General features: G+C 40.6%; 3 protein-coding genes and 1 long non-coding RNA gene across 9 annotated transcripts in view; 2 read left to right on the top strand and 2 right to left on the bottom strand.

Annotated features, from left to right (window-relative positions):
• Positions 1-14,858, bottom strand: part of ttyh1 (tweety family member 1) — a 30,185-nt gene extending 15,327 nt beyond the window's left edge. Inside the window, exons 1-9 of one of the 5 annotated variants that reach the window (XR_008412598.1) lie at positions 14,601-14,858; positions 14,280-14,345; positions 12,470-12,563; positions 10,387-10,517; positions 9,970-10,302; positions 9,747-9,918; positions 5,234-8,469; positions 4,588-4,714; positions 1,286-1,306 (exon numbers count right to left, since the gene is read on the bottom strand). Coding sequence is in view for 4 of the 5 variants with exons in the window: in XM_053844207.1 (XP_053700182.1) it covers positions 1,142-1,276 (135 nt within the window). In the remaining variant the exon portion in view is untranslated. Of the gene's footprint in view, positions 1-1,141; positions 1,307-4,587; positions 5,105-5,233; positions 8,470-9,746; positions 9,919-9,969; positions 10,303-10,386; positions 10,518-12,469; positions 12,564-14,279; positions 14,346-14,600 lie in introns of those variants that run through there. The other 4 variants (XM_053844207.1, XM_053844208.1, XM_053844206.1 and 1 more) reach the window with 4 other exon arrangements.
• flcn (folliculin) lies at positions 14,850-21,681 on the top strand. The gene is made up of 12 exons (XM_053844210.1): positions 14,850-15,002; positions 15,111-15,317; positions 15,500-15,646; positions 15,732-15,953; positions 16,034-16,200; positions 16,304-16,395; positions 16,485-16,648; positions 16,735-16,848; positions 18,543-18,666; positions 18,740-18,865; positions 19,769-19,871; positions 20,743-21,681. Exons 2-12 carry the CDS (start codon positions 15,111-15,113, stop codon positions 20,948-20,950), a joined length of 1,674 nt encoding a protein of 557 aa, XP_053700185.1. The 5' UTR covers positions 14,850-15,002; the 3' UTR covers positions 20,951-21,681.
• On the bottom strand, positions 18,182-23,669 carry LOC128746849 (uncharacterized). 2 transcript variants are annotated; one of them, XR_008412600.1, is made up of 4 exons: positions 23,532-23,669; positions 21,464-21,524; positions 19,776-19,906; positions 18,182-19,029 (listed from the first exon to the last, which is right to left on the bottom strand). It is a non-coding gene; the product is annotated as an uncharacterized LOC128746849 (long non-coding RNA). The 2 variants fall into 2 exon arrangements; XR_008412599.1 differs by lacking the exon at positions 18,182-19,029 and having other exon boundaries at positions 19,052-19,906.
• zgc:174888 (uncharacterized protein LOC558116 homolog) lies at positions 22,332-24,779 on the top strand. Its single transcript, XM_053844214.1, has 5 exons — positions 22,332-22,886; positions 23,083-23,189; positions 23,397-23,468; positions 23,557-23,703; positions 24,044-24,779. Exons 1-5 carry the CDS (start codon positions 22,874-22,876, stop codon positions 24,383-24,385), a joined length of 681 nt encoding a protein of 226 aa, XP_053700189.1. The 5' UTR covers positions 22,332-22,873; the 3' UTR covers positions 24,386-24,779.
• The last annotated feature ends 1,483 nt before the right edge of the window (positions 24,780-26,262 follow it).

Genomic DNA, 26,262 nt, shown 5'->3' with positions numbered 1-26,262 from the left:
CATGATTTGCCAAAACCAGTCAACTTCATTACATTCTGTGAAACTAAACATAGAAATCATGAGGTGCACTTTGACTAGTCACCAAGGTTAATCAGAAAATCTGTCAAAGTTAACATTTCGTTCTACTTTAACCCAGAGCAGGCTTTGAACTTAAGATAGTAGTTGAAGTGCACAGTCGTCCAGACACCATTGTGTTTGCTTATGTGTATCTTTCTTGATGCATGTTGGGTGTTTCCCGATACCATGGTTTTACACTCACGTCTTGTGGAAGAATAGCTACTGTAGCAACCTCATACACAACATCAAGGTTCAGTTTGAGTAAGTGGGGTTTTTTCAATGTATGCAATGTATGTATGCATTCCGCCGAGTGAGCATATAAAACGAGGGATTTTGGGAAAACATCTTCCAGCCTAGGAAACAAGGTCAGGGTGAAGATAAAGAAGGCATGGTTGGACCTGGTTGATTCTTCTGTATATAAGGGGTTTCTCAGGATGCTTGAACAAGCCTTTAGACACATTAAACCTTCCTAGACTTGGCCAATGCCTTCAGTTGGTTTGAGATGCTGAAGTCACCCATCACATTTTACGCAAGGGGTATCACACAGCTCATCATAACCCATTCCCAGGACATCCAGTTCTGCATTAGAACTAAATGAGACTAAAACAAATGTCTGACAACACTAAGAGACTGGCATTAGAGCAGGTTATACGAGAGCTTCCAGGTGTTGCAAATGGACTGTGTCTTCCCACAGTCAGGTGCAGAAGCTCCCCTATCTACCATTGCATTTTTGAAAATGCAAATCAGAATTAAATGTGCCCGGTGCCATATATACCCCTAAAATTTGGCAGTGCAAATGCTCACCCTTTATGAACAGGAAATGCCACAGGAGATGAAAACAATCCAATTGAAAAGACTGTTGCGTCAACAAGCAGTGTGTATGGATGACTTCTGCGTCAACGTCATACAAAAAAGTCCACTTGCTTTTGGAGTGAGAATGTCTTGTAATCGTTATAATATGGCTTTCCAGCGTACTTTAGAAATATTGAAATAATATTTGGATTTTGTACCATAGCAACATGGTCCATCACATATCTGGTGTGTGTGTGTGTGTGTGAGTGTGCAACTCAGAGGCATGACCTACCTGCTGGTACTCCCAACTCTCTGGAACAAAGACGTTGTCCCTCATTTGCATGGTGAAGTCCAGCCGTGGGAGGGCGTGACACATTCTCACCCATATCGATGGACTGTAGCTGGGTACCGTTGCCATGGCAGCCATTTTCTACCACCACAGTTCCCCTCCTCCACCCTGAGAGGAGAAAGCAGCATGCAACGGTAAAGCAGGGAAAAGTGTGCAGCAGAGAACAGATGCAGGCCAGTGTCGGCTCCAACTCTGAGTGTCGATTTATGAGCCCAGATCATCCAAGAGATGGCGGGTCAAGAGGTCACACATATTTACTCTAGGCGGAAATCAGAGTACATTTCACTAAATCTTTTACTGTCCCTTGTAGCCCATACAGGCTAGAAAGATAAATAGCTTTGCTTTGTATGTGGTGAGATGTATTTGTCGTCAAAACAACCAGCTGACTAACCAGAACTAAGTGAAGTACTGCACAAGGTCCACAGGCAGGTATCAAGACAAAAACAACTTGGCACACATGCAGTCGGCTTTGGGCATTGTATGTATCGTTAGTTTTGATTAGTTTATGATTCCCATGACTCCATATTGGTACGTTATACGGTATGTGTTTATGTCAGAGCATTTATTTGGTGACGCTTGGACCACTCATGCTATCACTTTCATTTTATAGAACAAAAGTTCTTTTCATGATTGTTTAATTCAAAGTATTTGATTATGTCATTTTGGTTATTTCATTTGTCTTTTGGAAATCTTTATTGTAACAATATTACTGTAACACCAACTACCCCTCAAGTATTAGAGGGGAGAGAAATGATACCTGAAAACTCAACTTCATCTTGATATTTCAAACATGAGTCATCCTTTAAACCAACCATTTTTACATTACTAACAGATTAAGGCAGTAGAAATATATATATCAGTATGCACAAGCCAGGCTTTAATCAGTCACTATGTCTGATGATGATGTAAATGTCTTTCATTACCTGACTGGTCCTAAACAAGCTTCCAATTTGACAGATAACAATTAGGTACTTCTAGGTATTGATCAAAGAATTATTTCATTTTAATATGTGATGTATTGAATTTCTTTCAGAGGATTGCTGTTGCTACTCCACAGTAGCGATAGTGTCAAACATAAAGAGGACAAACAAGAACAGAAACAAGATTTCAAACAGAAATCATGTTGCTGCTAAGTGCACGGCAAAATTGAACCATAGACGGAAATGCAGTCTGAATGTGAATCTGCTTAGTAAAAACAGTGAGCGGAATCCTCAATACAATGACAGAGCAGTTGGGGTGATAGCAGGGAGGGACGTACCCTATGACAGCTCGACTGTCTTCGATGAAAGAAATCAAAGCTTCACTGTTGTGGAGAAATTATCGGCGCACAGAAAACCTTTCATGAGAACCAGAATGGAGCTGGAAACACAACGATTCAGCGAAAAGGGTTCTATTTTTAATTCATTTCCTAAACTGAACCCCATCTGGGTTAATCGCCACTATTTATTCAAAAGAACAAATCAACACAGGAACAACAGACAAGTCTGTTTTACAAAAAGTTGTTCATGTTCAGGACAGGCTTGGAGCTGGGTACAGTGACAGCTTGCATTCTATGCCCAACACAGCCACTATAATGGTTCAGGCAAGCCCAAATCGCTGGTGACACCAGATTCTACCGAGGCTGTGACATTGTCTACATCTATTGCTGAACTCCAGCAGAGTCTCCGGTTAAGGTCTAGGGGAACCATTAATCAGTTTTAAAGCTCAGAAAAGTAGTTTTGTTAAAACTCGAGCCTGATGAGGAAGCATTTTTCTGTATTTCACATTATGGCTGAAGGCACAATGTCGATGTAACTGTGGGAAATGTAGCGTAACGTTGAGTTCAGAAACCTTTTTTGATAATAGGGAATCGGCTACAACACACATGGTACGCCATTGTACCGCAATCAAATTCAAATAGCACACAATATTAATTGCTGTTGTTGACCATAGAAAAATACAACAATAAAAAACTACTGAAATAGAACGCAATGAATCCTGGGTCAGTGGACACAACTGACCGTGACTGTCACAAAAAGTTCCCCACAAGAAATTACCACCAAAATTAGCAAAGTTGTCATCAAGGAAACAAAATAAAATGAATGAATACATAATAAATAACAATAATTTGAATTTTCTGTCACTAATGGTTTGGAAGATAAATAGTAAAAATAAATAAATATATAAAAAATAAGGGGCAAAACATTCAACCGTAGAAAACAAAAACATTTCGGACAGAAATACGCTACAGTAACAAAACCTTACTAGAATCACAAGATGAGTGCAGAATATAACCAAAACCAAGCAGCATAAACATTTGTGTGTTCGGGAATACTTCATAAGAGCCCTGGAATGTTACAGACAAATGATAAATAATAAAAGCCGACAGATAAAAAATAGGCCAAGTCAGTGAAACAGCTGCAGCAAGTGTTTCTCAGCATCCGCATTTTCAAAGATCCAAATAACGTATGAATCATCAGCAACTGTCTTCTATACAGCAAGTTGTTCAACCGGGTCAGACTGAGAGGGAATAAAGGTGACAAATGTAGGATCAAAGTTTGGGTCCTGACGCTGTGGATGTATGTGTGTGTGTTGGGGGGACACAGATATGATGTCTACTGCCACCTTGTTTTCGCACCTTGTGCTGTTGCGCAACAGACAGAAAAAAACGATATTATAATAAATCTATGGGACTGCTGTTATTTAGAGGAGCAGCAGCAATCGTATGACCCTTCTGTGAGGAATTTGTTGTTGCAGACTTTCAACTGGAAGAGCATAACTTGCAGATCACGCGACTCCATGATAGGTGAATGTACAGAAAAAAGGCCATTTTGTGATGAAGCCAGAGAAAGCAGTGCAGTAGTGCCATCACTCATCGCACAAATCCCACTCACTGGAATTATTAAACACATAACATAATCCATATCTTTTCATTTTACTTGTCTTTGCATTTTAAAACAACAACCCAACCACAATAGGACGAGCACTTAAACCAGCACAAATGAGAGAGATCTATAGGAATTAAAATGTGGTTAAACGTATTTGCATTTATGTCTACATTGTAAATCCACAGCTCCTAGATTTAATATCCATTTGCAAGCGTGAATGCCAAGTAGATCCGTGTTCTCTATGAATGAATGTAGCTCATTAGTCAGTCAATGCTTGACGTCTGCATCATGACAGGTAGATAAATACCCAGCAAACACACTGTGGTTAGAATTCATGCAGATTTAAAAAGACGAGAATATCCATTAGATAACAATGACCAAAATTCTATTCAGTCTGTGAGAGCATCACTGCTGCAGTAGATGGTAAATTCCACTACTGTCGTGTCAGGAATTTAATTCAACATTATACATGATGCATGATTAAATGAATGCATGAACATTAACAGTAGGTGTGTTCCTTACCTGTAATAGTCGAAGGATTCTCCCTCGTTCCTGTGTCGTCTCTTCGCCGGCGATGCTGTAATATATACCCACTCAAAGAGGTATCCTGGCAGCAACCATCGTTTGATGCTCTTGGAAAAACATCATCCTGAAAAATGGCAGGGAGACATGTCAAAAGTGTGTCAAAAAAAAAAAACAGACGGCAGTGGGAGGGGTCTGACGGTAATTCTTGCAATTATTGAAATATTAAATAGGCAATAACTGTACAGTCGCCTGGTGACAGTGGAGCGGTGCTTGTGATGATGGATGGAGAGGAGTGCAAGCAAACAGCAGAGAGTGTGGGTGAGTGAAAGAGAGGGAGAGAGATTAAGATTGTGGAGACACCCCTCAGAGACTGTTTATCGTTGCATTGTAGCCCGTTGTAGCTTAACACCCCAGCGACTTCACAACACGATATTGCCCAAAGATAATTAATCTGTTATCGGGGATTAACAGGTTTTAACCCCCATGCAGAGGCACACGTCTACGACCGACCCCCACCAACATCCACCCAACATTCCGACCAATCTCAGCTCAGACGAGCCCGACTGAACCTTGACCAGATTACTGCGAGATAGAGTAACAGTGTGCTGAACAACAATGAAAAGAGATTTTTAAATCCACTCACATGTGTGATGCAAAACTCCTGCAGGGTGTTGAGAGCAAATATGAGGGCATGAAATTTAGGGATGGAGAGGGGGTGAGCTAGCGAGAGGCGGCAAACATTGAGAGAAGGGGGGAAAAAAAGCGGGTTCCCAGGGAGTGATGCTGAGAGGAAGAGGAGGGTGAGCAAGAGTGATGGAGTGAACAATGAATAGAGGGGGAGTTGCAATGGATTTGTAGGCAAAACCAGTTTCCAGTGGAGGCTGCAGCATCAATGATGGTCCACTGACCAGCCACAGCATGAGGGATGAGAGAGGAGATGGCTGGGATATTGAGTAGAAATTGGTCAAAACAGTATGTTGTTTGTCTGTGAGAGGAGAAAGTAGGCAGAAGGGAATCGGCAAAAAGAGGGAGGGGGCAGCACTGGTTTTTCTGTGTCACTGAAAGAGAGTGGGGGAAGGGAGGCAACAAGATAAGGCGAGCGAGGAGCAAACAGTTGAGAGACAGGGAGCACAGTTACTGACTGTATAGCATGTACATGCGTACGTCCATCATTGTTACCACCACATGCCAGACTCACAATCAATTCAATGAACAATACCAATGGCTATTATTCACTTTAAGAGTCATTGTGATCAATACTTGTAGAGCCTGGCCAATAAGTAATAATCAAGTACAAATGTGACTTGTGCTTGATTCAACTATTTGCTGTCATGATCTTCAATATTAGACATACAGAAAATGAGGTTACTTTCTTGTGGTCAGCACAATACATTAAGTGAAACACAAAATACAATAATGACAGAGAAATCACAAGCGAAGATGGGAAGGTGGACGCAAGAGAAGGAGAGCCGATGAGTTATGAGTCTGTGGTGTAGACAATGGATTTTGAAGCTAACCACAGATGCATTAAGGTAAAATCAGCCATGAATATTGTAAAGGAGATTGATATGCCATTCAGTTCAGACTCTCAAAACAAAACATTGATGGCCAAAAGCAAGCACTTGAATAAAGGGATACAAAAAAAACAAAGACTTCCAAAACACAACTGACACTACACCACTCACACCACGCTCAGACAACAGGGATGGGCTTTAAGTTACCAAACAAGACATGAAACAAGCAAACACAAGCAACAAGAAAAGATGATGCACGGGACTGACAGAAGTCGTAGTGTGTGTTTGTGTGCTTAGCCAAAGTGACCTACTAATGAAAACCCAATGCCTTACAATCTCAGAAAGATTAGGAAAATCTCTTTCAGAGAGGAAATTTCTTTAACACAAAACAGAAGAATACAAAAGAAGATACAATACATACAACAAACGTACATAAAACTTAACAATCCACGAAATGAGCAGACAATACACAAATCCACCTGACACAACATGCGCTATGCTACACAAAATTTTGTATCAGTGTAGCAACAACACAACTTACTGCATTGTGAAATACATTCAATAATTCATATCTGCAGCTACAATTGGGTGAAGGCAGTTTGTAACACAACAGCGATTAGATAAATTATGTGGCACAGATTGGCGAGTTAACAGCTGGAAGGAAATAAATAAACTCTCTTCCCGTCATCAACAATTTAAGAGAGAATATTTATTGCAGGCAGATAAAACCTTGTGGATGTAGATAAGTGATCATTTTCTTTTCTTGTAGCAAGAACAATGAAATTATGAAACCTGAACTACAGCTTGCGAGGAAAGGTGCGGTAAACAAATAAAGCACAAAGAATCCCTGTAGAAACCATATAAATATTAACCCAGAAACAACAACAAAACCAGTTTACATAAAAATAAATTATGTAAGGTTTTTATTTATACAATACAATCATGTATAAAAGTATATTTTAAGTCCATGCTGAAATTACATTTATATGATTTGATTTTTGTCACAAATAAAGTGCAGCTTTACTTTTCCCCAAACACGTCGCCACCATTTCCACACGCTAGCACACAGCTAGGATTATAAGTTATACATTACATTACATTCGCGTGTCTCCAGTCAAGATTAAGACAAAGTAGAATTAAGTAAAGAAACATTCAACGTCACCCACAGTTATATGCTGTTGTGTAGTTTTTCTTATAGTCCACCAATCCTTGCTTCTGTTGACTAGGCCAAAAGTTGTGTTATTACAGACAGCATGTAGGATGCAATGAAGAGGGAAACAATCTCTGAATATCTTCAAAACAAAGTGTGTTTTCATTTAATTCTTTAACATCAGGGAACAATAACTTGTTTGGTTTGGAACTGAAACATTACACACTATTTCCATTCACTTTAATCAGGATGAGTGCCTGGATGTACGACCTATTTGAGCTTGCAAATCACGTCACCTTACCAATTCAGTTTGTAAACATGTTTGACGGTGTATTACCTATTATAAGTGTCTCATTGACTTGGGTATTACATTTTATTTAATACACACAGCCTGATTGGCTGTTCATACACTGCTGTATTAGTCTATTCTGTACCTATCGTTGCATGTAGTATTGACCTCCAACCCATGAGGAAAACTGAACTTTTGTTTATCATTTTTCTGTGTAACAATGTCAGGCAGCTATATAGGTCCCTGAGGTGCAGTTACTCATTCTGATTTTTTGTTTTTAATGCAGAGTGACAGTGCACACAACATTGTAAAAGTCATCGACAGGAGGAGCATTTACCACACAAAGGTGCAAACTGTTTACTGGCAGACGGCCAAAATCCAAACCCTTCCCCACCTTCAGATGTCTCACCCCTTCAAACATCCTCTCCTCCAAGTTGTCAGTTACCTTGGCAAGAGTGAGATGATAGCGCGGGTTGTAAGAGTCTCTGTGAAGAAACCCTTGCTCTCTGTAGACCTCTTGAAGACCATTGTTGAACTGCCGCAAGGCCAGATGAGGCTGTGGGCTCAGGAACAACACCTTGCCAAGGAAATGCTTCAGCTTGACCGGGAAGCTCAACGTTAATGGAGGGTTGCGGTGAAATTGGGCAAAGCGTTTGAGAATTTCGACAGCGGCCGCCACTTCAGCCGGGTCCCGTAGTACTAAAAGGCAGAGGGTGACATGTAGGGAGGAGACTGGCTGCCAGTAGGGGGCTGAGGCTGGCAGCAGAGACACCATCTCCTTCTGAAGCTGCTGGAAGCCAGTGAGGATGGCAGGTGTGTTGGCCTTGAAGGTGATGAAGTGTGTGGGCTTCTTTTTAGGAGGTCGACCACCAGGCCTCTGTTCTGTCTCCTCACTTTTGGAAGAGGAGATGGTCACTGCCTCGAGGCTAGATTAAAAGTAGACAATTAAAAATAAATTTTTCAGTAGGAACCATGATAGTGTTTTTCCATATGTAGTATCAACATGCAGTCAGAGAAACACACGGCCTACACTAGTATATTTTACAATAAAAATGCTATTTAGAGACAACTGGTATTAATCACAAGCTTGCTCATGCTACTTTACACCTGATCTGGCTGTAGTTATTATTATTTCTGCAAAAGCAATAAAATATGAAATCAATATTGAGTAAAAAATAAACACAGTAAACAAAGGAAATTATTAAGTAAGTCTTCAAAACAACATCAATAAACTACATAAAACAGTAAAATTTGTGATAAAAAAAAAACTGCGGGGATGAAGATTAATTAAGTCACATTCAATATCTTATCGGAGGGGGTTGTCACATAAATATAATCTTTTTGAATCAGATTAGAAAGTGTGGGTTTAGTTTTAATACAATACTAAACGTACAGATGACTGAAAATAACATTGTTTCCACGTTCACACAGGACATGTCAGATCCCTTTGAGGGAATGGCTATTTTCCTCAGCTAAGTTTACAAGCAGAATAATAATATATCGAAATACGTACATACAATACAGTGCAATAATAAACGGATATTGCTGCATTTCAAAGAATGCAATTGGCCTGACATTTGAATCTTAAATTAAATGTATTCATATTCAGTATTCATCGTATTATCACACAAAGGTTATCTCATTTTTGTTTTTGCCTGAGATGGCTCAATCAAGAAACTGTTCAGGTTTTTAAGATGGTGTCTTCAAAAACTGGACACAACGTCAACTATCATAGAGGTCTCAACAGGAAGTAGGGGCGACCGATTTTTTTAAAGACAATATAAAAACACGGCGTCAGGTAGATCTGGTCATTTAAAGAAGTAGCACGCAAGAAAACTAATGAACACCACTTATCTATGGCAAGGAAATGCAGGTCATGACTAAAATATATAAAAAGATCAAGTGTGTACAGAGTCTCCCCAAACAGGGAGTGAGATCATTAACTGTAGATTGGGGGTAGAGCCATTGGTTACTCAGCAAGAGAAGGATGGAATTTGTCAATCTCTCTGGAAACTATGATCGACATGTCGACATGTGACTGCAGTTTAGATAACCACAATACCAGTAAATGTAGACTGTAGACAACAAACATCTATTCTTTTGAAGAACAAAAATGTATTCTTTGATTTTACTGTGACTAAGAGAGCGATGACTGGGAAATGTTGGTTCTGTGTTGTTTACAACTTTGATGGTAAAGACTGACCTGTGTGCCATTTTCTCCACATCATCACAGGATTCCTCAGCTGCTAAGTTTCTACATGTAGGAGCTTGTTTTGCTGTGCTGAGAATATTCAGCCCAGTCTCCTCCTTCAGATGTGGTTGCTGCTTCTCACTTGTCGGCTCTGGATCCCTTCCCTCTTTAACATCTAAGTGGACTAAAGTAGCATTCAGAATTCTGTCAACGAGGTGTGTAATATGGAGCTTACCCTCACCCCTCACTTCCTCCTCCCCTCCAAAGGGGGGAGCCAGAGATTGACCAGTGGAGCCAAACACTTTATCAGTCCGGCTATGGCGATCCCAGACACGGTGGCCTCTGTAGGTAAAGTACTGGATCCTGTGTCTGGGCAGCACGAGCTCAGTGGTGTAATCACAGTCGCAGGGGTTGGCATCCCAGTTGAACTCAGAGAATGGATGCTCCAGCACGCCCAGGTAACGATCAACGTAGCCTACGACAAAGTCCGCCTCATCCAACAATGGATCCCACTGAATCCGGGAAATAACATCATTCGCAGTGCGCATCCGAGGCTTTTTCTTCACCTCTTAAAGAAAATACAAAAGGACTTGCATGTTTAATCAAACCAGGCAAACTAAAGTTGATGCTATTCATCCGAACATGTACAGACCTGTCTCTTCATTTTCTCTTGATTTCCTACATTTCTTCCCAATGGCTTTCTTCTTTTTCACTATCTCCCATCCATCCTGTTCATCATTCTGAGTGGGAGCAGCAGCTTCCTGATGATCAACTGATGGGTCACTGGAATAGAAAATAAAAGAAAAAAGCAATAATTAAAAAAAACAATAGTGAACTGATGCAATTAACACACATCAACAGCACATAATCTTTCTTTCGCAGAGAACATTTTTCAGAGTGAGAGTTCCAGGTGCACTGCATTATACAATGTGATATCATCACCAAAACATCCACCATGAAGGAGACCAGATGAAATTGCAGTGATAGACGCCAGGATAGAAGCAGCAAACTGTTGTTCTGCGCACTGCAGCAGAGTTCACTAATCACTGGGGCACTTCTGGTATCAACTATTAAAATGTGATAATAAAGATTCATTACTTATAAAACTGTTTAATTTTTGTTTTCTTAATCACGTCCCATTTCTAGTAAAAGCAACATATTTTCTAATCTGATAGCAACAATAGTTTTGAGGACAAGACACCTAAAATGGAATTTCAACTCTCACCAGTTCACCAAGCGTAGCACTTTGTGAAATGCTTTGCTGTCAAGTTATTACAATTTCTTTGGAATTTTGATCACTCCCATTAGGGAACACATTCTTCACACAGTGCAAAGATAGATGTCTAAATGATTCAGTCTTCCGAAGAAATGTTTATCGTCACTGTATTTATTACTTAGTAAGAAGTTTGTGTTCAGTTGCCTGCGACACGTCTTCGAGACTCAATGAGAAATGTTTCTTTAAATACTTATCATGAAGTCGAATTAGGAGTCACCAGGTCAGGGTGGAATTTCCAAGGTGTGGTCAGGGTTAGTTGACTGATGACGGACGGATTTGCAGTGAATGTAATGAAGAGGTGGTAGAGAAGTTGGAGAGGAGGAGGAATGAAGGCCAGAATATGTGTGAATCACAAGACGGCAGGAAGAAGTTGTGACTAATGATAGAAGAATATCACCCAATGTGAAAAGGAGACTTCATTAGTCAGGAGTGAGACCAGTCATGATGATGCATGGTGTAAAGCAGAACTGTACAATGCAGAGGTACATGCGGCCCTTTGCCTGTATTGGTGTGGTCCTCATGAAGTCAGAGTGTAACTATGAAAGTGTTCATCTAAAATTGTGTCCAACACAGAACCTAAAACCCTGTTGTGAATAATTTTTATTTTTTTTCTCATACCTATTTCAAATATTAGCTGATTCACTTTTTTCCTTTCTTTTTTATTTTCAAGATGATTTCAAAAATAAAAATGATTTATTTGTATGTTATGAATTTAAAAATGCTTGTTTTGTAACCAGACCCGGTCATGTGACCAGTCATTTCATCTTCCCTTAACATAACAGATACACAAGTTATTCATCAACTACTAACAATTTAATTGTTCACCTATTTATGGATTTAAAAAGATCCCATAATAAAATGTATATAAAGGACATCTTATGTAATCGAATCGAATCTAAAAAGTACTTTGTAATCATTTAACCCATTTTATAATGTGTTATCACACTTAATTATATCTGTATTGGTAACATTCTTTTTCTGTTTGTCTTTTACTTTTTTCAGCCTACATTACACTTCTTATTAATTTCTCCTGTCTGTGGGGCAGCACTACGTAACAGTACCAGTACATAATGTGCCCCAGTTTGATGTGTAGTTGTCCACACGTCGTATGAAGAGCCTAATAAAAGACATAAAGCAGCTTTAGAAGAGTCAAAGATGAAGATATTGAAATTGGAGAATGAGGGGAAAGGATATAATCAGAATTGAGTATATCACAGGGGAAGCTTTTGGGGTCAAGTGTGGGGTCCAATTTAGGGAGGCCAGACCCTAATGTTGAAAAATTTGGGAGATGTAGATGACAGATGTTTGACCCAGACTTAGTCAGAAAGCTTTTCAAGCAGCCAGTTCCCAAACACTCTGGAGATGTATTTACCAAATGGGTATGACTGAGAACAACAGGCATATAGCATATAGCATATAGCGGTCAATGATTTCGCAAATCTGATTAAGGCGTTCTGACCTGTGAGACATACGGCATCTGTGGCCAAAATGACATTTTCCTTTAAGAAAATAGGAACACACGCCGCCTCTGTCTTGGACTCCTCCTGTAGCTTCTGAGGAAAGAAACATTGGTTGTAGTAACAGTAAGCTTACACATACGAAGTGAATTTCAGTCCAACAGTTTTTGACTCTATAATCTAGTATTATTGCGCATCGTCTATTTTTGTTATTTATATTCATTTTTAATGTGATTAAAATTCAATCAACTCAATTGGATCTTTCTTTAAAGGACAAAATGTTACGTTATTTAATTGTTATTTTTATTTATAAAATCTTTTTTTTTAATCTCAGTCATGTCATTGTGAGAGTTTGATACAGGAACAACGCTTACTTTGGAGACTAGTAAGCAGATAAAAGCTACTAATACACTGCCTGGCCAAAAAAAAAGTCTCCACCAAAAAAAAAGGGTCATACACTCTAATATTTAATTGGACCGCCTTTAGCTTTCATTACAGCACGCATTCGCTGTGGCATTGTTTAGATAAGCTTCTGCAATGTCACAAGATTTATCCATCCAGTGTTGCATTCATTTTTCACCAAGATCTTGCATGGATGATGGTAGAGTCTGACCACTGTGCAAAGCCTTCTCCAGCACATCCCAAAGATTCTCAATGGGGTTCAGGTCTGGACTCTGTGGTGACCAATCCATGAGTGAAAATGATGTCTCATGCTCCCTGAACCAGTCTTTCACAATTTGAGCCAGATGAATCCTGGCATTGTCATCTTGGGATATGCCTGTGCCATCAGGGAAGAAAAAAATCTCATTCTTTGAGCACATAATGTTGCTGAACCTAGACCTGATCAACTGCAGCAACCCCAGATCCAGGTGGTGACTGTTTTTGGCCAGGCAGTGTATGACTGTCAGCATTAGGTGCTGAATGAATTGAATAAACTTGAAAAGGGTAATATGTTGGGACTATAATCTGGTAAATAGGACCAAATTGTCACATTTAACATTTCTTTAATGCCATACCTTACATTAAAACACTGCCAGACACAAGTGTTAACACAATATACCTATATATAAGCTACACTGCTTATGTATGACACAATGTAGACAAAAACATTGATTCCCTCATTCTCAATGAGATGTGCAATGAACATGAAGATTAAGTAAAATATGGTCACCTGACCGCAAACATATGATTAAAGCCAGATGACAAATTGTTATATTTTGCAACTTGGGAGCTGGCACAGGTGCAGTAACCAGTCATTACAGATCCATTTCCGATACTCGTGCCAAATGCGAAACAGGTGTCAGCGTCTCAGCCAATGGACATAAATGTCCAACCCAAAACCCATGTTGCCAATAAGCACAGACATGCCACCCTCAAATGATTTTTCCAGACAAGTGTATCGAATGCGATTTTCCAGCCAAATAGTTTCATTATTACTTGCTTCCACCGCAGACTGCTCCACACTTTAGTCAGCATTTCTTGGATCCCATGAATACTGTTCAGTCAAGAAGTTGTTATGAACAATTAATCACCTAATTATTACATTAAGAATTAGTCAGGGGAGAGTGATCTTAAGATTAGAGCGAGAAGCAGACCATGGCGTCCGTGATCTCAAGAGACATGTAAACGAGAAATAAACTCCATTCCTCAGACGCCTGCATAGCCAGGTAATGAGCCAATAACTGAGGGATGTCTTGGGTGTGTCTATATCCATTCCTTGTCAGGCAAACTCTTTTATTTTGCTGAGAATTAGTTGCATCTTGAGTGCTTCATGGATGCCGACAAAAATCGAACATTTTTTCAATGCCTTACCAGCAGCTCCATCTTGGAGTTGGGTTTCCTTGACTTCCATGGCTCTTTAGGGATGAGTCTTGGCTTCTGTGTGGACAATAGTCACGTTTCAGTAAACAATAATTCTCACCAACCTGACCCTTCACTTAAGGTTGTAGAATTTGCCCGTGTGGGCTTAACTATAACTCTTATATCTTTTCAAGACTTCTTCAGGGAACGCGGAAGTGAGGTGGGAGCTAAAGATATAATACATACAATGTTTCGAGAGAAAAAAACAATGTAGCACAGACCGAAACAATGCTTTAAACAAAACTACTGATATATCTCAAATGTATGTCTTACCAACGAGAGTCAGTAAATTCGTTTCAATCTTCGAGACCGTTCACCCGACGTTAGTGCCGCGTGGAATTCTGGGAAACGTAGTTTTACATTACGTTGAATGCCGTGGTAATTAAAAGTTTTTCAGAAAATATGAGAAATCTTGACAAGCTATTATAACTGAGCGAGATTTGTCCCTATTTTAATTAAATTTATGTCAAAACGACGGTGAAAACAACTATGCGTCATCTGAGTACCAGCGCGTGACTTCTGGTCACATGACTCACAGCTAGCAACTGAGTTAGCAGATGTAGCCCAGGAGCGAAACAAACCTGCTTCGTAACGCCTGTTTTAAATTTGACGAGTGGAATGACATTTAGATCGTAATGGTAGACAGCTTATTTTTCGGAAACCCATAACTTAAAGGTAAGGCTCAAATTTGTAATTGGATCACTAAGTAAAATGAACTATGGTGGTTCCTACTGAATCTAACTTCTCCTAAATCCACGGCGCTGTATGTCTGGCTTTGCGCAGATGAACGCCTTGGTGGCACTTTGTCACTTCTGTGAACTTCATGGTCCCCGTACGTTGTTCTGCACGGAGGCGCTGCACCCTCCATCCCCAGATCCTTCCTCGCAGACAGGGGCTTCCCTGGCCGGGGAAAGAGATGGTGATAGGGAGGGTGAAGGACTGACGATGAGAGCCAACACTTCAGCCTCTCAGAGAGGCGAGATGTGTGAGGTGGGTGGAATGGGAAAGTTCTAACTTTTGTTGGCTTACTGTAGAAACTACTTACTTTAATTTTAACTTAAATCACAATTTCCAATTGAAGCTCGTATGGGTTTTTATAATATTTGCAGCATTCACGTTTTGTTTGCGCATGCAGTTCATTGCAATAATGCATATTCATTTGTCTTTTCCAGGGATGCCGATCCTTACCTGCTTCTCACCCAGGTTTTGTGAGCATTGATGATGAGACAGGTATTCGGTTTCTAAGCCACCAACACCCCAGACAGTCCCAGCTCTTCAGCGTGGTTCGCCAGGCTTGTGTTCGCAGCCTGAGCTGTGAGGTAAGGCATTATCTTTGTGCATTTAAGATATACCGATACACTTATGTCTGGTGTTAAGTTTGTTTTTACTGCTTCGACTTCTCAGGTTTGCCCTGGACGTGAAGGGCCAATTTTTTTTGGAGATGAGCAACATGGCTTTGTGTTTTCACACACGTTCTTCATCAAGGACAGTCTTGCCAGAGGATTCCAGCGCTGGTACAGTATTGTCATGGTTGCCATGGACCGGATCTACCTCATCAACTCCTGGCCCTTCCTATTACGCCACTTAAAACTCACAATACATAGTCTGCAAAGCACAGCCCTGAAGGTATGATGTACACTTTAAATTCAATCTTGTCATTTCTGTGAATAACTATTCCTGAGTTTCCTGGCACTGTGCGTCATCAGGTGTTTGAGAGCGAACAAGGAGTGTGTCCCCAGAGAGCCATGCGGATGAACAGTGCGTTCTCACCTGCAGTTTTTCCACACCAAAGGAGCGGGAACGCTGCTCGGTCACTTACATCTCTCACACAGCATACTAACCTCTGGGCCAGCCTCCACTCTTCTTTTAGTTGGTGAGTAGACATTTAAGTAGTACCACACGCAGCATTTGCTGTTTTAAGCTTGCGCTACATTCAATGACATATAACAATGACATATCACTCCACCTGTTGGCAGGTTACTGAAGGCCTGTGGCAGTCGTCTGACTGAAAAGTTGCTCGAAGGAGCCCCAACTGAAGATACACTGGTGCTAATAGAGAGACAGACTGGTGCATAGAAACATTTTTTTGTGCATATGCAAGTGCTCTTTAGTTAGAGTGGACAAGTAATTATATTCGTTTATAATAATTTCCCATAGAGCAAGACGAGGAAATGAGCTGCTGGGAGGGAGCAGATGGAGGTGGCCCTAAGCCACTTTGGCACCAAACAGAAAGCGAGCTGGGCCACGACTTTCATACTGATGAGGCCAAATTGGATGAATTGCCTGATCCAAAGTTCAGGTCACTCAGACACCTGAGACAGGTAAAAAAAGAGATATTTTAACACAGCAAAACTAATAGTTCACATTTGCTGCGGTGTTGGTGTGTAACAGGGGTATTTTTTGGTAGGTTCTTGGTGTTGCTGAATTTCGGCAGTTAGCATGGCATGTGCTCATGGGAAATCAGGTCATATGGAGAAGTGCTGACCCCGGTCTCATCAAATCTGCCTTCATCGTCCTCAAGGTATAAAACTGACACTCAGTACACATCTGTTATATAATAAGTTTAATCTCCACAATCACAGCATCGTCCTGAAGAATACTTAACATATTCTAGTTCAGTAATATTGGAAGAAAATCTGGTGACAGCAATATAAATATATAGTTCCTGTTTATTCTGATATCATGTTCTATATAAACAAGGAGAGTAAAGGTTAACTGTCATGTAGCCAAAAAGTTAAAATGTCAACTCCTGTCTGTGCTTGGTGTTTCAACTCCACACCTTGAAAAGGTATCTTTCTTGCCTGTACTTGCTTCTGTTTTCTTTTAACAACTTAAACACGAACCAAACATCAAAGGTTTATTTGTTTCCACCAAAACTCTTCCCGGCAACGGTAATGATATGCCATTTCTATTTTTGTTTTTCATTGCACTGTTTTGCCGATTCTTACTGACAAGTGTGTTTTGGGATTGAAAAAAAAAAGAAACAAATCAATATACATAAAGCTCTTGGGGGGGAACACAAGGTCATGACTCCTTTTCAGGATGTGCATTGATGTTTGTAATACATGATATAATAACAACATAACAATTTCACATTAAAGAGTCATTTATATATGTATATATATATCAGGTTCTTGGTGGTGTTCCCACAATTATATATTATATTGCATTTTTTTTAAAAAGCTAACGGTCATAAAACATTTATTATTATACATACATCGTCAGAGAACATCAATCCAAATATATTGAAATGTGAATGAATGCTGGTGATTTCTCACACTTTTCACATGTCAGGACAAGAACTTGTGTGTGCAGGGGAGATGTGCATGTGTGTAGGGGATATGTCCTCATGGGTGGTGTAATGTATGAGTTCTCCTATAGAAATGTTTTCACATGTGCAGAGCAGGTTTCATATGACTGCGCTTCTACACATGCAGGGAATTTTCACATGACAGAAGTTGATCATGAATATGTGTCTGTAAGACATTTACATGTGTCGATTCTGAATTATCTGCTGTATCTGTTCCAGGTCAAAATTGAAAAATTACATTATTTTGCATTTAGCTGCTGAGACTATTAGAGGGGAATGTTGTGTGCTCTGATGGCAGATGGACTGTAAGAACAACCAAAATGTTTGCAGGCTCGTGGTTGGATGATTCTGTGCTGAAAGAGACCTTCAGCCACCGCAGCTCCTCAGGGAGCAGATGGAGAGAATTGTCCTTTATCGCCCTCAGCATAACGCTCATCCTCATCCATCTGCAGACTATCCTGTTCAGTTCAGCCCCTTCCGTAGTCATGTCTCATTTTAAGTAGATAGACATTGCTGAGCTGAAAGACATTTCACAAAGCTCATCCCAAATCCAAGTTCCTCAGCTCATTGTTTTAGTGTCGTAGTACTTTTGGATCCCTGACAAGTCTGAGCAGACATTCAAAGTGGGGGTGTTGTCCCATTAAAACAAGTCATTTGAAGCTGATTGCATTCATAGCAGACCTCTAGCGAACAGGATCAGTTTCCACCTACGCAACTCATATGTGGCATACAAGTGATGAGTGTGGTATTTTAGTTTGGCATCTTTCCTGACCATGGAAGTGACATCCTCTACCACAAGAGGCAGCAAAGTAACCATTCTGCGGGGCTGTTTGTTTCCACCAGAGGCAGTTTTAAATGTGGAAATGTTTTATGGTAATTGTCTTTCACTGTTTTTCTCCCATCAGTCCCTGTTACCTGTTGGCTGTGTTCGATCTGTGCCATACAGTTCTCAGTATGAGGAGGCCTACAAATGCAACTTCCTGGGTCTTAGTCCAGACGTATCCATCCCAAGTCACGTCAGCTCTTCAGGTAGAACAATGAGTGTCTTTTTAAACATATATATATCTTCAATTGAATTTCACAATCTTTGTTTGCCCTGTAGAGTTTTCAGTGTTGGTGGATGTCAGTTCCAACCCAGGCAGTCAGAATTCTGTTGTAGATGGAGAGGCAATCTCTTCTGCTTATCAGTTTTCCATCACTAGTGCGAGCACGCAACCCACTGATAAAGGTAAGCGATGGCTCAACTTTTTATTGTCATGTAAAATGATTCACAGTGTCAAACAATTTTGCTATTGAGTTCATCCAAGTTTTCCATTCATCTGTATTCTAATGCTATAGTTGGCTTGCTTTTAATCTTGTGCCCTTATTCAGTAGTAACATTGATATTCTTCACTGAAGAAAGAAAGAAGGATGGTTATGTTCTTGACAAACAAAAAATATACTTCATTGACATCCAGTCACGTCTGTTGCCAATATTAATTGGGTTATATCAATATCAGGATTTCCCTGTTTTTTACCCCAAATTATGATTCTGGGCATATGTTTCACACTTTTATATGGGAATAAGCAAATCTTTGTTCCTGTGGTCATTCTGCCAACATTCTTACTAGTGGACAACATCTTATTTCCTTTTAATGCAGCCAGACACAAACCCTACTTTTTGCACAAAAGTGACGTGAATAAGCTCAGCTAAGTGTGATGCAATGTGATGCATTTATCTGGAGGCAATATCTCTGCAAAGGGAGGTCCTTAACTTTTAGCCAAGGCTTATGGTTACATAAAACCAGCAGATAGTGAAGGAACTGCTGAAATGCTTAGCTAATACATCAGGGTGTGAGTTGCTGGTTAAGACTGACTACACATTTAACTGGGAAAATTCGTTTTGAGCTACACACTGAAATACATTCTCAAACCTTTTTGACAAATTGAGATCATTTCAGCCCCAAATGTAACTTAATTAGTTTAGAAATATGTTGGATCTGTTCCTGTGGAAGCTCCAAATGTCACTGTGTTCTCCCTTGACCCAAGACCCACCCTTTCCCAAACATTGGAGTACTGGCTCAGTTATGGTTACACAATGCATCCATAAACACTGCAACGGCGCTACTACAAGTATTTAACTTCTTCCCAGGACCTACCTTACTGAACAAACTGGAGGTGGCACTGTCCAATGAGAATTTGTCTGTGGAGGTGGTGTCCCATTGTCTGCTGTGTTTGAAGGAGGAGTGGATGAAGTGAGTCAAATTCTCTTGTTGCTTGACAAGTCGTTCTGCAAAACATTTGTTTCCTCAGCAGCTTTGGAATAAGGGCAGACCATGCTCTCACTGGGCTATTCTACACGTTTACTTGATCGCTGGTTTAATGATGACAGCATTTATTTCATACTAACATATTATATAAACACACATAAAACAAACATTTCAAATGAATTCAACCACAAGTTCATCCCTCTTTATTTGTTACAAAATGAATTAATTTATGTTTCAAATGAGCAGCTACTCTGAGTCTGTTGGCATCCAATCTGAAGAAGATGGAATGCTCTTGCCAATTTAGAAAATGGATCATTTTCCGTGCAGGGGAGTTCTAGTATCTTGTTTAGGTAAGATAACAGATAGCATTGGTCAGTCCCAGGGAAGATAGAAATGGGCCAAAACATTACCAGTTGTTTCGCATTCCTGCGCTCACCTACAGTGGCGCTTTGAGTAGTGACAAAAAGTGGCTTATCTGGGATACAAACAGCTGAAGTGAATTTTCTCCATGGGGCGTCTGGACTCTCCCTTCGAGACAGAGACAGATACTAGCTCCTCAACCAACAAAGAGAGGCCAGTTGAGGTGGCTTGGGGATCTAATCAGCATGTGTTCCGAATGCCTCCCTGATGAGGGATTCCAGGCCAACTGAAAGAGGGCGGGTCCAGGACGAGCTGGAGAGACTACAGTTATCCTGGAAACGTGACCAAACCTTGGATAAGTGGATAAAAACAGATGCATATAGGAAAAATAATCACTAACCTGAATAATTTATTACCCAACTAAACCAACATTTACCAAATTATTTATTTGCTTTCACTCCTGTGTGAACCCTAACCACGAATATATTTCTTTCAGTAAAGTCAAAGTGCTGTTCAAATTCTCCAAAGTAGACCAACGATCCAAGGAGGACACACAGAAGATTTTGGCCCTCCTTGGCACCACAGGGCCGGGCGAGGAGGACAACGTCAGACTCCTCAAGTTCTGGATAAGTGGACTTAGTAAAACTTACAAGAGCCATCTCATGACGGCTGCTCTCGGGGGTGAGAGGAGCCCCAGCCAGTGACAGGAGCTGGAAGAGCTGAATGGGCACTTTGAAAGTGAAGGGGTGGAATGAAAAGTGAAACTATTTATCTAACCCTATTTTTGTTGATTATGTGGGACTTTTAGGGGAATTAAAAAGGACTGTGAATGAATGTGACAAAGGATGTAGCGTATCTATTGTTGTCTTTTAAGTAATTATGTTCTGTACCCAGATGGTTATCCAACACTGATTATCATTTTTGGTTTACATAATAGATCGGGATTCATATGTCAAAGGGGTTTACTGTGTACAAACATGTCCATATCGGTTTCATTTGCTATTAAAGGTGTGATTGCACTGCTTTGCTCATTTTCTTAAATCAAGTGTTATGATTCTTTATTCCTCCCTTGGCACCATCTGGTGGTGAATGAGTGCGAGCTGCACTCCTCCATCTGCTCCCTCTCACTTGTCCGAGTGGCCTTCAGCCAACAAGTCTGAATGGGTGTAAGTCAACACTTTGTCTGGTGTCCTAAAATGTACATAATGTTTGCATACCAGAGCTCCGGTCCAGTGCCGACGACCACATCAACGGGTCTGGCCTCCTAATGAGCTGCTCCTACACAAAAACATAAGTCAGCTATTCAACATACTGCAGTTATGTGCTCGCTGTCTTTTATTTACTGGGCAGCAAACTTCAGCAAAGTTACATAAGGGTTTGTTTAAGTCTACGCAGGGGGTGTTGTTGAAGTTTACAAGTTTGTTTCAAGCATTCCAGGCACTTGGTTGCTCTGCTTCAAATCTGTATTCTATTTGACAACTCGGAAAATAAAATGTCTTGGTGGAAATCGGAAAACGACACTGGGTGTATATGTATGAACGAAATAACAGCGCATAACCTGAGAAGGTTGTGAGTTAATGATTCTTCTGGAATAGCTAAGCCTTTGCTCCAGTTTTGTCTTCATCCTCAGTCGCTTCAACACCTGGTGTACTACAAGACAGAATGTTTCAAAAGGAATCCGTCTGTTAATGAGCCTGCTGAAGGCATTTATTGGGGGCTAAGTGAGCCATGAGCATTAGACCGTTTGAACAGTTGTTGATAATGAATGCATGGTATGACTTGCAAGTTCTGGCACAGCAATGTCGCAATCCTGTTTTGTCAGAATATTACAAGAAGAGAAAGATCATGGGATGATTAAACAGGATGACATTGCGTCCTGACACAGCCGGGATAAAGACCATGGGATAGACAGGCGCAGAGGTGTGGGGGAGAGTCCAAATGAAAAACATACGCTCCAATTGCATGACTAAGCCTCACTGGAGGGGGAGGAGGATGGGGTCAGGAAAACTGGGGAGCAGGGGGTGGGTGCGGGGTCGGTCAATAATGAGGTAAAACGTGTGGCGGTGGGAGGGGCTGCGACTTAAAGGGAGAAGATCGGCAGACCACTTTCACTTTGAGCAGCGCCTCAGTGTGAGTGAGGATTCAGTGGCCAGAGGGAGACGCACGGAAGAAGAGACCAGTGTCTTTATTCAGGAAGGGCGAGAGGAGCGATTCAAATTAGGCAGTTCAGAAAGCTTCTAGGTCAGCAGGGACTGAGTGAAAAGGGAAAGATAAAGAAACAGAAAACAAAATCAAACAAAAGCTTTCATAAGGGAAAAAGCTGCAGCCACTCAGGCTTAAGTGGGAAAATCCAAAGTGAGAGAGCGGGATGGCGTGAGCGGATAAATGAGGCATTTTGCTGGAAAGTACCAAAGGAGCTCCAAAGGAAGGAATGTATACGGGATGTCAACACGAAGACTGACTATCAAGCTTTAAAGAAGAAGGCACAGCAAGGCACACAGTCAAAGTCCTATAGACCACAAGGGAGGAGTAAACTTTGCCTTTCACGGACTGACACAGGAACCTCTGACTCTGATTGCTCTCAACAAGAGAAATGGAGAAATGTCCATTTTCAGAAAGATAAAAGGATGTCACTGCCAGGTAAGGCAACATAGTATTCTGATGTCAATGTGGTTAGTCGCTGCAGTTTCGTGTTGAGTCACAGAATGCACTGCAAAATCAACTTCAACCAGGAACTGATGTAATGTTTCTTAGTAGGTGCGCACTTTGTTTCAAGCCGACAAACCGCAGAAAGTTTCCACTAATTATGTGTTTCCTGTCCACTCTTCTCTCACAGTTTTGCTGTTGCTATCATTCTTGACTGTCCGATGTGGTGGATGTGACTTTGACTGGGAGGTTGTGAAGAACTTAAAAATGACTCTTGACTCGAACCCAACTGGATTTGTAAGTTGGTAAATTTCTCATAAAAGTAATATAACAATAACAATAATAAAACTTTTTGGAGCGCTGTTCTTAAAGTGAATGAGTTTCAGTTTATATTTACTGTCAGTAACCGTGTTCAGTGATCTAGTATTTCGTTTATTACATTTGTTAATATGTAATTATAATGATGATTTTACAATCAGTAATCTGATTTTTTTTTTCTTGTAGCGGACCGTGTTTCCAAAAGATTACAATGTAGAGCATCGCTACACAAAAGGCATGCTTTGTGACACTGATCCGGTGAGTTTATGACTGTGGAAATCAATTACCTTAATGCTGAGGTGCGATATGGAAAGGGTTTACCATGAATGTGATTTTCTTCCTGCAGTGTTGTGTGTTTCCTGCTGCAATCGTCCTCCTGGACTCCTGGCAAGTACTTTTCAGAAACCTCTGGGACGAGCATCTAAATCACTCCTTGGTGCAGGAGCTGAGAGACACACTGGAAAAAATCATAAAGAAGAATGTAAACACAGAGGTACGTGCAATCCATCCATGCAAATATGTCTTAGGGAGCATCAATGCACTCTAATTTCATGCCCACAAATCTACTAGATCAGTGAAAAACAACGGATCCTGAGTGTTCAGGAACAGCTCTATTAACTCCTGCAAACCAGTTCGGAAAAGAAAGATGTGCGGATCAGCTAATTTTAGAACGGAAACAAGCAATCAAGGACAAAAAACATTTGGTGGAGAAATTTCTGTTAATGATTGATGGGAGGAAATACAGGGATTAGTGACATGTCCAAGTACTTGGGAGGGTTGTACATGTTGCTGAATACGAACTGTTTTAAGCATTTGCTCCTTTTATGTCGCAGAGGTTCCGGGAGGAGATGGACTTGACCCAGTTTCCCGCATTACTATCCTCTCCGGAAGAGCTCCTTAAGTTAACATCAGATCTTTTCAACCGGTGGCTCAAGGTTGGATGCCTACAGTCTACTACGACTTGCCCCCTCCCCACTCTGCCGCCAATGGTTGAAAGAAAGGACTACAGCCCATCGAGGGCAAGACTTTTAACCACTCGTGCAATTAGCAGCATTGAGGAAGAAGACCTCGAAATCATGGACTATTCACTGCCACTAACCAACAGATGCCCGTCCTTCTCAGCTTCTCTCTGGAGTCCTTTGCTTTTCAGACTATACTGGTGGTGGCTGCAGTAAGAAAAGGGATCTTTTTTCTAAACAATGCACACAAAAATGCAAGATTTCCTGGCACTGAATGATTGTTTCTTATATCTATGTCTACATGTTGTTATGCAGTAAGCTAACTAATGTTAATATAAGGTGACATGCACAGGTTGCAGTTGATGTCCAAAGTTGAATAAAGTAGCTGAAGTTCACTGTCCACCAGTGCTAGCGCGGTAATATCACACAAGTACAGCCTTCCACTCTCCAGCTAGCTACGCTCCTTGTGCTAAGAGATCAGTGCTGACCTTGCCAATGCACATAAGCCATCGTATTTTTGATGAGAACTGTTTACAATGAATGTTATGTATGACTGTTAATAGGCTTTTACTTCGGTATACAATTGTAAATTAAAGCCATTTAGATATAAGCAGTGTATTTGTTTTATCGAGGAGGTGATCGAAACTTTGAAGCTGAAATTGATGAAACACAGGTTTGTGGCTGCTTGCCTGCGTTGTGTCAACAGTTTTGCCAACTCAGATTAAAATTGAAGGATGAACAGGGGATGAGGAAGGAATGCACCGTGCACGGGACTCCTAAAATGGTTTAACGCAAAATATGATCCACATGAGAAAGAGAGCACATGTTTAGAGCTCATACTTGCCTCTGCACGCACACACCCACGCATGCAGTGTGCACTATTGTCCTTGGAAGACCCCTCTGGTAGTTTCGTAATGAGTAAAAGACATGTCCTGTAACAGAATGGAAAAAGAAAGTTTCTGTCTCACCAAAATAGTAACATTCAGATTCAGTTGAAATTGATGCTAGGGACCAGACGTTCTTGACAAGAACATTCTTTAAGCATGTGACAATTTGTATAGCAGAAAATCAACAGCAGTAACTTAGAGGCAGCAGTGATTATACAAACCAAATCCTAGCTTTTTTCAGTACTTTTTTCAGTCGTTTTTCTTCAGTTTCAATATAAACGTAGTTTGATTTGAGTTTTATTTATTCAAGAATAGGGAGGAGAACATTGTCCTCAATGATTGACTTGTTCCATCCCGTATTGTTGTATTGTTGTGAGTCACTTCATCAGAAGTTATCTAAGATACAGTGGCTTGTACTCATGACAAGTGAGCAAACAGGCGACAGGTTTCAATTACAAATCTCAATTCTAGGAAGTTGTTTGAGCCACTAATTCAGAGTCAGAAAAAAAAACACACACACAGATATGTGTGTGTGTAATGGGAAAGATTAAAAACATTTATAATTGTTGGCAGGCAATAGGAGTGAGCAAAGGCATAACTAAGGTCAGTGAGGTCTTTCAACGTCAGCAGAAGACTGCTGTAGATGTTCTACACCACCTGCTGACAAGTGCATGACACCAACAGGGTGATCAAACTGGCAAAGATGACCGAGAAGAGGTCCTTCAGCCAAAGAGTCATCACCCCATGGGGTTAGGCTACACTATACATCACGTGTACTTTGGCTCACACACCGCAATGATTGATAAATGATCACCTAAAAGTACCTGATCCTGACTATTACAGCACACCATTAGGTTGAACTCTGATTATTCGTTACATTACCTATATCAGTAATTTTCCAACCTGTTATTTACTTACTTTGAAAACGGATGTCTAACTGGGATTCTTCACATTGTATTCCCCATCTGTTGAGCCAATTTGATCCACTCATGATGCTTCATTCAAGCCATATTTGCTCTGATGGTTTCTTGCATACTAAGGTGGATAATATAGGCAAAAATATTGTGATGGTTATAAGATCGATGTTGTTCTCTGAGATACTGATTGTCCATTCCTAGATATTTCACAGTTTGGGACTAATTGCTGTTGGCTGCATATGTTAAATCTAGTAAGTGACCAACCTGTTGAGGGGTTAATAGTAACCCA

The sequence above is a fragment of the Synchiropus splendidus genome, chromosome 15 (assembly GCF_027744825.2).
Source record: "Synchiropus splendidus isolate RoL2022-P1 chromosome 15, RoL_Sspl_1.0, whole genome shotgun sequence".
NCBI classification, from domain to species: Eukaryota; Metazoa; Chordata; class Actinopteri; order Syngnathiformes; family Callionymidae; genus Synchiropus; species Synchiropus splendidus.
The sequence above is the reverse complement of the archived record's forward strand: the minus strand, read 5'-3'. Positions and strand labels throughout refer to the sequence as shown.